The 13,560-nt window shown below is 42.9% G+C and overlaps 1 protein-coding gene across 1 annotated transcript in view; it reads right to left on the reverse strand.

Annotated features, from left to right (window-relative positions):
* Window positions 1–547: 547 nt before the first annotated feature.
* The window catches only part of gpr158a (G protein-coupled receptor 158a), a 445,865-nt gene continuing 432,852 nt past the window's right edge, over window positions 548–13,560 (reverse strand). The window contains exons 10-11 of the mRNA XM_078416117.1: window positions 5,338–5,484; window positions 548–3,567 (exon numbers count right to left, since the gene is read on the reverse strand). Of these exons, the coding sequence (XP_078272243.1) occupies window positions 1,669–3,567; window positions 5,338–5,484 (2,046 nt within the window). The 3' untranslated portion in view covers window positions 548–1,668. The remainder of the gene's footprint in view (window positions 3,568–5,337; window positions 5,485–13,560) is intronic.

The raw sequence follows: 13,560 nt of genomic DNA on the forward strand, positions 1-13,560 counted from the left end.
TTACAGGGCGAGAGATACGAGTTTGAACCTGACTACGGGCGCTGTCTGTACAGAGTTTGTAGGTACTCCCCGCGACCTCCCGTTTTCCCCGGGAGCTCCTGTTTCCTCCCACACTCCAAAGACGGATGAGTTTGTAGGTTAATTGGCTTCAGTAAAATTATAAAATTGTCCCTAGTGTGTATAGGATAGTGTTAATGTTCGGGGATCGCTGGTTGACGTAGACTTGGTGGGCCGATAGGCCTGTTTCCACGCTGTATCTCTAAAACAAAAAAACGAAAAACTAAATTTCAAATTGATCATCGTGGTACTTCTTTCATTTCAGATAGTATTCCCTACCTCCGTCCTTTATTTTGAACTTGAAATTGCAAGGCTTTTTCAATAATATGAGTAAAATGCAGAACTATTCAAACTGTTTTCATCAGTGTCTTTTAATTGCCAGATTTAATAGCTTCGCTGTGTATATATCCCATCCCAATGCCCAGTTATTGATCGTTTTGCTCATGGCAATCATAAACACATGTGTTGGTATAATATAAATGTAGTTTTATTGCAGATAAGGTACCTTATTTACATGCTGCCACAAACCATAAAAGAAATCTATCAAATATTCCCTGGTGGAGTCCAGAGCTTGTCAGTAGATATAACAAACACAGAATACAGTGTACAGGATACAGCCTCACTCACTATACAACTTAGTACAGTCCAAATGCTAAAGGTCAGAGGTTTAGCAAAATGTCAGTCCTACCAGTCATATTGCATGCAAAAACACAGATGCAAATATATGAGGTTACAGATTTGATCTTTTTAGGTGCTAAATACTGCAGAGTTAAAGATTGTTGAAGTTTATGATTCCATTGATAATGCATTCCTGTTTAAAGCCATTTCACCTATAAACAAATTTGCAGAAATAAGTTTTTTTTTAAAGTGCAAACCCAAGATTGTCATGTAACACAGCTGACCTTCATATTCTGGAATCAGGGGCTCAGAAGGAATCAGCAGATAGAAAGTAAGATGGAGTTGATTCTATGTGACTAAGCTAGGTAGGACTATGGGTTCCACCATTAACAGTGGCTATGTTCACGAGGAATGATCTCCGGGGGGTGGGGGGGGGGAAGAAACCACAGGAACTTACTGATTCATATTAAAAATGTTTAAAGAGCCATTAATACCAAACTATAATTCCCAGGGAGTACATCAGAATTTATGAACACCAATTAAAACAAAGGGCTTGCAATATAAATCACACTGAAGATAATAGTGTTTCCAGAAAAGGTTATGGCTTGTGGGCCAGGTCTAAGCTCACTCATGTTATGTTGTTAAGTAACAAACAGAAAGAAAGTAGCTCCCATTAGTTATCCTAGTTGCTTCAGCTTGGTGTAACAGTACATGACCATTGCATAAATTAGAGTGGTTTTGCCACACAAATGTTTTCTAAATTCTACAGCATTCCAGAATGCATGGACACCTGACAAAATATGTTCTTGTTAGATTGGATGCTGATGAAAGAAAATTGAGGAAATGAAGACCATTGTACCAATTGGAATCTTAACTTCAATCCTGCTTTCACTGTTTCTATGTGTCCTTTTAATAAAATTCAATGATATGGAATTCTTAGTTTGGTGATATGAAAACTGTCACTGTTCAGGAGCTAGTTGATCAGATTTATTGTCACACATCTTTCTGATCATCAAAATCCCATGGACAGATTGAGGCCAGTTTTGACGTGTCTACATCGACGCCACGTGGATTTTTATTGTCCTTAATTGTGGCTGCACTTCCTCCTGTGGCATGTTGAGGGGAACTACCCTCCCCAATATCCCAAGGAGATACTTCGGCACCTTTGCTTTTCTCCTTTCCTTCCTCAATGTCGCTTATGTTTTTGCCCTTTCCGGTTGCAGAACCAGGGGTTATTTTGACTTCCCTGGGACATCGTTCAGCCACAGGCGATTTGTCCACTGTTATTTCTGGCACTTTATCTTTTGTGTCCTTTTCCTTATATCTACCTTTCATTCTCACTTTCTCTTCTTTTTTCTCTTTTGCTTTTTCCGGTTCCTTGCCTCTTCCGGCGGAAACCAAGGTTTTGACAGATATCCCAAACCCTTTCACTGTTGACTTCTTCTGGGGAATGCTGCTTAATAATAAGGCTGAGGCGGTGGATGCTGGGCTTTTCTCTGAATCTGGTGACTCTGATGGTTCAAACTCCCAAGGACAAACATTCGCTCTATTAATAGAAAGTTGTTGCTGACTACCACTTGATGTTAAGAACTCTGGCGTGGGCCCTTTGTCCTGTTCATCTCCCAAGGCTTCTCCTTTCTTGCCCTCCCCTTTAACAGACTGACTTTGCTCTGAAGCATTGCTCGACATTTCACTGAAGTCCCAAGGGCAAACTTCAATAACCTTGCCGACATTGTTTGTGCGAATGTCTTTTTCAATGGAAATATTTTCAAGCTGCTGAGTTACAGATTTCATACCCTCTTCAAGCGTTGATTGTGGTTCCTCAAGGTCCCAGGTACACACTTCAGCTCTCTCAGTGTTACCTTGTGACGTCTGATTTGATTTGGTAATATTCTCCGCCATCTTGTGTTTGTTGGCGTTCTGAGTCTTCGCACTGGAATGGGAACTGTGAATGTTTTGGGATTCCACTGGTGCAATAGACACATGCTTTTGAACTCTTGATTCTGAAGGAGTAGAAGGCTGGTCTTGGAGCTCCCATGGACAGACCTCAGCTATGTCAAATTCATTGTTCAGTAAAGGGTTTGTTGCATCGGGACTCACTACAGATTGTTTCATAATACCAGCTTTTGGGGCTCTTTTTGATTCCTCAGATATCAGAGAGTGGCTCAGGGATTTTTTTGGTTGAGTTGTTCCCATTTCATTGTTCTCCATTGAGGAATGGCCTTTGTTGGAGTTTTTACTTCTCTGCTGAATTTTAACTGCCCTCGTGTGCTCCTCCATGCTTTGTGCCTTGCCTGTTATTCCCAAGGTCTTTTCCTTCGCACTGGCCATGACACTGAGAGATTTCTGCAACATGGCTGTTCTTGGATGCAGGGGCTTCTTGTCAGAGCATAAGTTATGTGCGCTGGCAGACTTGCAGATGAAAGGGACCGATTCTGTGGAAGTATCATCCGCCTTTTTGACCAACTTCTGCTCCATTAGCGAATCGAGCAGTTCAGCTTCTGTGCTGCAAACATCCACCCTGTCTGCGCCAGAGACACTCAAATCTTCACCTTGGACTCTCATGTGGTCATAGCTGCTGAGAGATTTCTGCAGCAGCAATGCTTTATTTTTCATGGAGTCTTCTTTGGCTTTCAGACTGGACCCAGTGGGATCAAATGGGTTCCTCCTACCAATGCTGATGCTGTTTCTGGCTAAAGCAGGGTCCATGTGCTCCTTGTCTTCCCGGTTGCACTGCCTGCTCACTGTCTCTGGGATCTCAGTGATCCGCTTCATTATTGATCGCCCCAAGCCTTTCTTGGAGCTTCTCTTCTTCTGCAGATGGGGGTTGTTGGTTGTCATCTTTTTCCTTTTGTAGATCTCCAGCTGTGCATACAGTTTCTTCAGCTCATCCTGCGAAAAGAAAAATAATGAAATATGAGAATAAAAAGCACCAAATACCACACACCGTACAGTTCTGGATGAACGCAATATTTTACATCTCTATTCAGAAAACTGTAGGTGTCAAGCAATAGACAATAGACAATAGGTGCAGGAGTAGGCCATTCGGCCCTTCGAGCCAGCACCACCATTCAATGTGATCATGGCTGATCATTCTCAATCAGTACCCCGTTCCTGCCTTCTCCCCATACCCCCTGACTCCGCTATCCTTCAGAGCTCTATCTAGCTCTCTCTTGAATGCATTCAGAGAATTGGCCTTCTGAGGCAGTGAATTCCACAGATTTACAACTCTCTCACTGAAAAAGTTTTTACTCGTCTCCCTTCCTCATCTCCGCACAAATGAAATCAATGCCCAATTGAAGTAATCAATTTACTCGTTAATTCAAATTACACTGACGAACTGGTGCAGTATTGACTTAACCTTTGTTTATTTTCATTACCAGCCTTTCTCAAGGAATCATAGAATTCTATTTCTACATCTTGAAAAGCGACCCTTTAGCCTAATGAATCTGTGCTAACCATCAACCAACCATTTACACTGATCCTACACTCATTGTACTTTATTCCCCGCACATTCCTATCAACCACCCACCAGAATCTGCAACTCACCAACATACAAGGGGCAAACTGCAGTGGCTAATTAACCCACTGAACTACCCTTCTTGCAGTAGAGATCCACATCATCACAGGGAGAGAGTGCAAACTCCACACAGAGTGCAGTGAAGGTCAGGATAGAATCCAGGTCACTGGAGCTCTGCCAGCTAGCTGTACCACCGCACCTCTCCGATGCGTTTCACTCAGCTTCTTGGAAAAATGTAACACTTTCATTAAAACATCTCCATAGGCCACTGCCATGGTCATCGGGGCTGGCTGGGGGGGGAGAATTGTGATCAGGAAATGGGGTCTGATGTGGGCCGGGGTGTGGTAGGGGTCACAGGGGCTATACACGTGTCGGGATAGAGGCAGTTGAGTTTTTACTGGATGGCCAGTGAAATCCCTCTGTCTCTTGACCATAAGAATTGTGTGGAGCCACCTCCTCACCTTCTTTAAGCTGCCAGATTTCTTGAGGCCTTAGAAACCCAGCTGTCAGTGGTTAAAATCTGTTGTATTTTAATGCCCAACTACAATTCTAAACTACGTAGCTGCTGTTGTGTTACAATAATATCAATTTAACATGACACTAATTCACATAAAGGAGTGTGAAGAAGGGTCCCGACTAGAAACATTGCCTATCCACATTCTCCTGAGATGCTGTCTGATCCGCTGAGCTACTCCAGCACTCTGTTTCTTCTCTCACAAAAGGTAATACTGTCTTTCTATATTAATTGATCAGCAAATCAAATTATACGCTTCATCGTTCATCTCAGGGAGAAGATGTTGCCTGACCCGCTGAGTTACTCCAGTATTTTGTGTCTATACACAAGACCAACTCTAAACTGGGGCTTTGCTGTTCAGGCAGAAATTATCCTTTCCTGTAACAGTTCTTGTCACTTGATCACTCAGGCCTCTTTGTCTATGGTGCGAAAATTGTCAAACATGTGGAAATGTCCCAGCATACTTTGGTCTACTTACCTGGTCACACTACTACCATCAAAGTCACTTAACCAGCTAAATGAATTCCATATCCACTTTAAAATCAAACAAGCGCAGCCTAATGTTGGCAGGGTGAATGAAATCCCAATTATGAAGGGAACTTTGACGGGTAAAGTGAAGGAATTTTACCCGGATATCATCAGGATCCAGACTGTGCTCACTCCAGGCCGAGGTAATGCTGCTGTTCAAGTAGGACCCTGATCGGCCCATGTCCAACTCGTCTTCGTAGGCCTCTGTTGCTATGTCATCCCTGGGGTTGATGCCCGCTTGAAGAAACTAGGGGAGAAATGAAAGGATCACAATTGGATGCCAACAAACTATCACAGCTGAGACTTAAAGGTAGATCCTTTACTGCATTGCATTTGCCAACCAGTTTTATTAGGTTCCAGCTTTCAATACCCAGAACACTTGCAGGCTTCAATCTATGGACTATAATTCGATTTTTGTCGTAGGACTTCAAACAGCAAAGATACATTTTTGGATTGGTAAAGTAGATAAGATAAATATTTGCTCACTTCAGGTTACAAATATTAACAAATATAACTGAACCCCACTTGCCTGACCTGATCTATATACTTCCAAACCTTTCTTATTCAGGTACCTGTCTAATTGTGCCACCTCAAACATGTCAACTGGCAGCTTGTTCCATATAGGTATCATTATGTTAAAAAAGTTGCCCCTCAGGTCCCTCTCACTCTAAACCTATGCCCTCTAGTTTGATTCATAGAGTCATGGAGTCATATAACACGGAAGCAGGCCTTTTGGCCCACCTCGCCCATGCCGACCAAGATGCTCCATTTACACCAGTGCCATCTGCCCACATTTAGCCCAGATCTCTCTAAATATTTCCTATCGATGAACTTGTCCAAATGTCCTTTAAATGTTGTTACAGTACCTCTCTCAACATCCCTCCTCTGGCAGCTCGTTCCATATACCCACTATCCACTGTATGAGAAAGTAGTCCCTCAGATTCCTATTAAAATCACACCCCTTTCACGTTAAACCCTGGTTCTTGATTCCCCTACTCTGGGTAAAAGACTGTGCATTTACCCAATCTATTCCCCTCCTGAACATATACATCTCCATATGATCACACCTTATTCTTCTGAGCTCCAAGGAATGAAGTCTTAGCTTGCTCAACCTCTCCCTATAGCTCAGGCTCACGAGTCCTGCAACATTCTTGTAAATCTTTTCTGCACCCTTTCCTGCTTAACAGCATCTTCCTATAACAGGGTGACCAAACTGAACACAATACTCCAAATGCTGCATCACCAATGTCTTACTGTAACATAATATCCCAACTTCTATACTCAATACCCTGACCGATGAAGGCCAATATACCGAAAGTCTTCTTGACCACCCTATCTATTGGTGACACCACTTTCAAGGAACTATGTACCTGCATTCCTGAATTCCTCTGCTCTACAATGGTCCCCAGGATCCTGCCATTCACTGTGAAAGTCTTGCCCTGGTTTGACTTACCAAAGTGCAACATCTCGCACGTATCTGCACTAAAATCTATTAACTATTCCTCAGCCCACTTGCGCAACTGATCAAGATGTAATTTCTGATAGCCATCTTTGCAATCTACAATACCACCCACTTTAGGTTCATCTGCAAACTTACTAATCATGCCTTCTATATTCTCATTTAAATCATTGACATGAATCACGAACAGCAATGGGTCCAGCACCGATCCCTGAGGCACAGCACTAATCACAGGCCTCCAGTCCGAAAACCAACTTCTACCTTCAACTTCTGCTTCCTTCCATGAAACCAATTCTCTATCCAGTTGGCTAGCTCTACCTGGATCCCATGCAATCCAACCTTCCAGAGCAGCCTACCACGTGGAACCTTATCAAATGGCTTGCCAAAGTCTAACCTACTTTGTGGAAAAGGCTCTGCCCAGTCACCTTATCTATGTCTTACAAATGTTATAAAGCTATAAGGTCATCCATCAGCCTCCTATCCTCCAGGGGAAAAGAACTGACACTCCTTGGTCTCTCATTATAACTTAAATCTTCCAGACCCAGTAACATCCTTGTAAATCTTTTGTTGTACCCCTTCCAGATTAATGACATCCTTCCTATTGTATGGAGACAAGAACTGTACATACAAGTCTAAATGTGGCCTTACCAATGTCTTATCCATCTGTAAAATGGTGTCTAACTTCTGTACTCAATACAAATACTATGCCAAGTGCTTTCCTCTCCAACCTGTCTACCTGTGTCACCACTTTCATGGTCATCCTTAGGTCTCTCAATTGTACAACTATCTTTAGGACCCGACCATCGATTGTGTAAGTACTGCCCTGGCTTGTTTGACCTAAATGCAGCATCTTGCATTCATCTGAATTAAACTCTATCTGCCATTCCTCGGCCCGTTTCCCCAGTTGTTCAAGATCCCATTGAGATTTTAGATAACCTGCTTCACTGTCCACTATTCCATCAATTTTAGTGTCATCCACATATCACAATGATTGGAGATACTTCTGTAGCAATGGGATCTCTGGCAGAGTTCTACACCAGAGAAAACTGGGAAGATTTCTTGAGAATCAGAGGGTCCAGGAAAACTTCATCGACCATCGCCTGTGTCAGCTTTCCCTACACTGAGTTACTGCTGGGACACTCCCATGTCCTCATTGTACGCTGCCTTGTGCCCACTGACCTTGATGTCATAAGAACATGAGAAATAGGGGAGGGAGCAGGTCTTTTGAATCTTCAAACTTGCTTCACCACTCATCACAATCATGGTTGATCTTCTACCTCAATGCCATTTTCCTGCACTATCCAGAAATCCATTGATCTTTATTTTGAATGAACTCGACAAATGATCCTCCACACCCCTCTGGGGTTGAGATTTCCAAAGACTCATCAGGTTTTGAATGCAGAAATTCTTACTCATCTCAGCCCTCAATGACCTTTTCAATTTTTTCACCCCTGATTCTGGACTTTCCCGCACTCAGCATGAAAAAAATTGCCTTTCAATAAATGAATCTTAAGATTTTTGGTCTCTTCTCATTCTTTTCAATACCGTAGAATATAGTCCCAATCTATTCAATCTCATGTGGCAAACCCGTATCCCTCCGTCAGTCAAGTGGATCATTATTCACTCTGTAGAAAGTACCCTGGCTGTGAGGAGAGCAAACTGTTCACTGTACTCAATATTGTCTCACAAAGGGCCAATATAATTGCAGTAAGAAATCTTTTTATTGCTGTGCTTAAATCTCTCATTATAAATAAATTTCCCTGGCATCAAATAGGAGACAACCTCAGATATTAAAATTAGGCTTGACAGTTCAAATTGGCTTATCCTCATGAGATTTCAGACCTCTGGATGTGCAGCTGTTCCAAGCCAAATCATACAACACTCAAAGCAACATTTCTGCAGGCTGGACCCTGTTGAATTATTCATCGAAATGATGTAAGTGGTAAATCAACAAGTAACATTGAATTCAACAATTTTCGGTAACCAGCCTTTCCACTTTGTATCAGAACTGGTCTTTCATCTAAACAGTAATTGCCGAGAGGGGAAGCAAATGAGATAAATGTTTCAATGGTTCAACAGACTTTTTTTTGTCACGTATACCAGGTGTACAGTGAAATAACTGTTATGCATATGGCTCAGCAAGACTACCCCGTACATAAGCACAATTGCCCCGGTTAGTGCAGAATGTACAGAATAGCCCGAAGGTACTTATTCACAAAGTGCTGGAGTAACTCAGCAGGTCGGGCAGCATCTCAGACTGAAGAAGGGTCTCGACCCGAAACGTTACCCATCCCTTCTCTCCTGAGATGCTGCCCGACCTGCTGAGTTACTCCAGCACTTTGTGAATAAATACCTTCGATTTGTACCAGCATCTGCAGTTATTTTCTTGTACAGAACAGCCCACTGAGTCCATCTGTGAGAAAGTTGTCAAGGTAACATTTTACAACACCTAGATAGCATTACAACTTCAACAGTATGCTTGTGGAGGCAAAAAGGATTGCAAATGCTGGAATCTGAAGCCAAAAAAAGAGAGAGCTTTGGAGGAACTCAAAGGGTCAGAGCATCTGCAGAGGGAAATAGATGGTCAATGTTAGAGATGTCAGAGGCATCAGAGCAAGGCAGCAGGTGGATCTGGTGGAGAAGAAATAGTGTCAGTTGGGGGTGGTATGTGTATTTCTTTGTAAGTGCATTCGGTGCAAGTGTATCCTGGTATTATGCAAGGTTGATATTTGTGGCGTTACGAGTTTAATGATGGGTTAGGATAAGTGGAAGATACAGTCCGAGTGGTTAGCATTTGTTAGAGTGAATTAATCGTCCATAGTTTCCTTTATTTAGATACTGGTAGCATAGGTGGTGAGAGCGGGTATTGAGGGGGGTCAACTAACTGTTGAGCGGGTATTGAGGGAGGTCAACTTCCTGAGGTATCATGGGCCTAACTCAACAAAACACCATTGAAGGGAGGTGCCCACTTGGTAACCCCAATGATATACTTGCATCTGCACGATTCATTTTTTTAAATGTGCTTGCTGACATGCCGGTAGCTGATAATTGCATGTGGAGTTAGTTACTGTCCTTAACATAAGTTGGCCTAATCAGTTTAGATAGTACTTTGGCTTTGGGCATGGTTTTCTTGGTTGAGCGCTTATCCTGGTGTTATAGCATAAGTACTTTGTATTTTAATTGTAATCTGTCACGACCTTCATCAGGCGCATGGGTATGCAGGGAATCGAGAGATATATCATATATCATATATCATATCATATATATACAGCCGGAAACAGGCCTTTTCGGCCCTCCAAGTCCGTGCCGCCCAGCGATCCCCCTACATTAACACTATCCTACACCCACTAGGGACAATTTTTACATTTACCCAGCCAATTAACCTAAATACCTGTACGTCTTTGGAGTGTGGGAGGAAACCGAAGATCTCGGAGAAAACCCACGCAGGTCACGGGGAGAACGTACAAACTCCTTACAGTGCAGCACCCGTAGTCAGGATCGAACCTGAGTCTCCGGCGCTGCATTCGCTGTAAAGCAGCAACTCTACCGCTGCGCTACCGTGCCGCCCTATGGATCACATGCCGCCCTATGGATCACATGCAGGCAGAAGGGATTGGTTTTGCTTGGCATCATGTTCAGCACAGATGTTGTGGGCAGAAGGGTATTTTTCTGTGCTGTTCTATTGAGACTAAATGGTGCTATCACTTTCTGCATTAAAGGAGGAGCATAGTTTGCCCAAGAGAATAAAAATGCAAACAAATTGCAGCATTTAGGATCACAGATGTTGACCCCAGGCCTGATGAGTTGATCAGACAGATTAATGGAAGTCAAAGTTTTTTTCACAAAATTAGGCAATGTTTTCCTCACAATTACAAATCCTCCAGCGTGCAGTCTCTGTTCTCCCAGAATGAACATCCTCCTCGGGTCACATTCCGAAACTGGCAAAACATCTCTTCTAATTGATCCACATCTTTATCACACCAGTTGCCATTCATGCATTGCAAATGGCACTCTACACGACCTGATTTAATTCATTGTTATTTTAAACTTTGTGAAAGATAGCTGCTCGGAATTGAAGGGAAATATCTGTAATGGTTTAAACTCTGTCACAAACTTGACCTCTTTTGAGTAATAACCCACGGACCTTGTGGAAAGTTGCCAGCAGAAATTGGCTAAAGATGGAGAAGCTGAAGGTTGAATCCATTGCTGACTTTGTCTGGAAAGGTTCATTCCAACAAATTGCACCCTAACATCCAATGCTATCTAAAGCAAAAGCCATACAAACTTTCTTGAACCAGCTAAAACCTGCAAAGTACCAAACTGAAACTCATCTGTCACTTTTCTTCGTATGTCCGAGCAGTTTCTTTCATTGATTGATTTTGATGGATTGAAAGCTACAGCATGGAAACAGGCCCCTTTGACCCACTAAGTCTCTGCCAGCCATTGATCACCCGTTCACACTAGTTCTATCTCATTCCACTTTCTCATCCACTCTCTACACACTAGGGGCAATTTAGAGAGGTCAATTAACCTACAAAAACGCACGTATTTTAATGTAGAAGGAAACAGAAGCACCCAGAGGAAACCTACGTGATCACAGGGAGGACATGCAAACTCTACACAGACAGAACTCAAGGTCAAGATCAAACCCATGTCTTTGGCGCTGTGAGGCAGCAGTTCTACCGGTTGTGTCACCATGTCATCTATTTCTGGACTTCCGTAGGCCCTCTTCCTGAAATGTGCCTGCATTCAGTCCCTGACCAAATGGCAATGTTCCACTAATGCATCAAATCACGTGCACAGTGACATCCATCCAGGATATTACTTCTGTATCACCACTATGTCAGGCTTGGGTAGGACTTGATATTTTACCTTGCTTGCTAACCATCATTCTTATCCTTGAGAAACAAGAGATGGCAGATGCTGGAATTCTGAACAAAAACAAATAACTGGAGGAACTCAATGGACTAGGCGGCCCAACCCGAACCAGAAACGGTCTCTGCCCATTTCCCTCCAAAAATGCTGCCTGACCCGCTGACTTCCTCCAACTGCTTGTTTTATGCTCCTCATTCTTATCCTCCTACCCTGTCAACACTAGAGGGTGCTGCTGCTCTGTTTACTTTCTCCTCCCCGTCTACTTCTTGAGGCGGTATTGCAAGCAACATTTCATTAATGTTTTAAGAGGAGTTTATCTCCTTTGCCAAATGAACATGAAGAAGTATTTTAAATAGTAGCCCTGCATTCTACTCTTCAGGCCCTGAGCCAAATGGTGAAACAATAGCGAGAGACTAATGCAGTAAAAGTGGGATGGATGGAGGGCCACAAGAAGTAGAGAAACTGGAACCAAAGGAGTAATGAAAAGGGAAATGGAAGGAAAGATAACATTGCACCTGCTGAGAGAGGAAACCATAAAAGAGAACAAGGAAAGAAGTTTTCAAAAGAGGCTCAAATATAGAGGTGAGAGGAGCCCTTCACCACTGAACCTTGAAGGTGCTCCTGAGAAAGATTCCTATTCTCAATCACACTGCTGTCCAAATATGCTGATAAATTGATGGATGTTTGTGACATGCCATAGGTTTTATCTGACTTGGATATTAAGTCCAATTTTCAACAACAATTTTTTTTTTACAGACAAAGAGCCTCCGAACTTTCCGTAGCCTTGATCCCTCAAAGCCCTTCCTTGTGTGTCCTTTGGCACTGACCACCCAAGCTAATGATTATGGGATTGGCAGTGCCAGGTCATCCTAGCTGCCCACCTACCTAAAGCCATAGGAAATTCTGCTCTTGGCTCCCATCAATGTGAATTTTCATACTCCACTTTGGGGTCCATGTGGTGCAATAATTGCAGTCTTACTATAGAATCCTACAGCACGGAAGCAGACCCTTCAGCCCATCTTGCCCATGCCGGCCAAGGTGCCCCATCCACACTAGTTCTCCCTGCTCGTGTTCGGCCCATATCCCTCTGAACCTTTCTTATCTATGTACCTGTCTAAAAGTATTTTAACGGTTGCTACAGTTTCTGCCTCAACTACCTCCTCTGGCAGCTCATTACTGTACAATGCACGGTGCTGAGATCTGTGCCAGGGTAATGGGTTCATGCCTTACAGTGGTCTGGGTCAATTTTCAGCAAGAGACTCGGACCAGTGCACTCAACTGCAGAGTACTGTTGAGGGTTGTGTGGCCAGACACACTGGAGAAGTGTGTGTCGCCTTCCCATTCCATGGCAACCATTTCTGCAGCTGCCGTGTGGCTGTCAGGCACAGCTTTACTGTAATGCTTCATTGTGGAAAATACATTGCATCTGCATTCTCCACAACCGGCTGTTGTCAATCTGTTCAGGTGAAGTCACCTTAACGTCTTTTTAAAAAAAAATTCTCTACAATTTCCTGTGTCATCTAATTGGACATAGGGGTTCAATACAGCACGTGCCAAGGAAAGGGTGAATACCAATTACTCGGCACATAGCTGGTCGAATCTGTCAGAGTCCATATCTCAGAGAGTCTGAGGAATGCAGGGAGATTCACAGCCATTGTGTTCACACCGTAACCATATTTACATTGAATTCTCCAGAGATAAGTTGTAAAAGTCAATTAAATTCAAATGTTGATGCTTTCATTGTTCTGATGTGTGGTGTACTTAAAACACCAATTGGCATCAGCTATTCCGAATTTTAATTGCACATTATCTAACCTACCACATGCACTGCGGCCACCGTAAATTTACAAGTATCCTTCTCCAAGTATATTTTGATTTCACTCCAAACAATTGCACATGCTAATTCATAAACTGGTAACTAATCTCACATAAACTAGCCTCCCTTCCATTGATAGACACAAAATGCTGGAGTAACTCAGTGGGACAGGC

Source organism: Rhinoraja longicauda, chromosome 2 (assembly GCF_053455715.1).
Source record: "Rhinoraja longicauda isolate Sanriku21f chromosome 2, sRhiLon1.1, whole genome shotgun sequence".
NCBI lineage: Eukaryota > Metazoa > Chordata > Chondrichthyes > Rajiformes > Arhynchobatidae > Rhinoraja > Rhinoraja longicauda.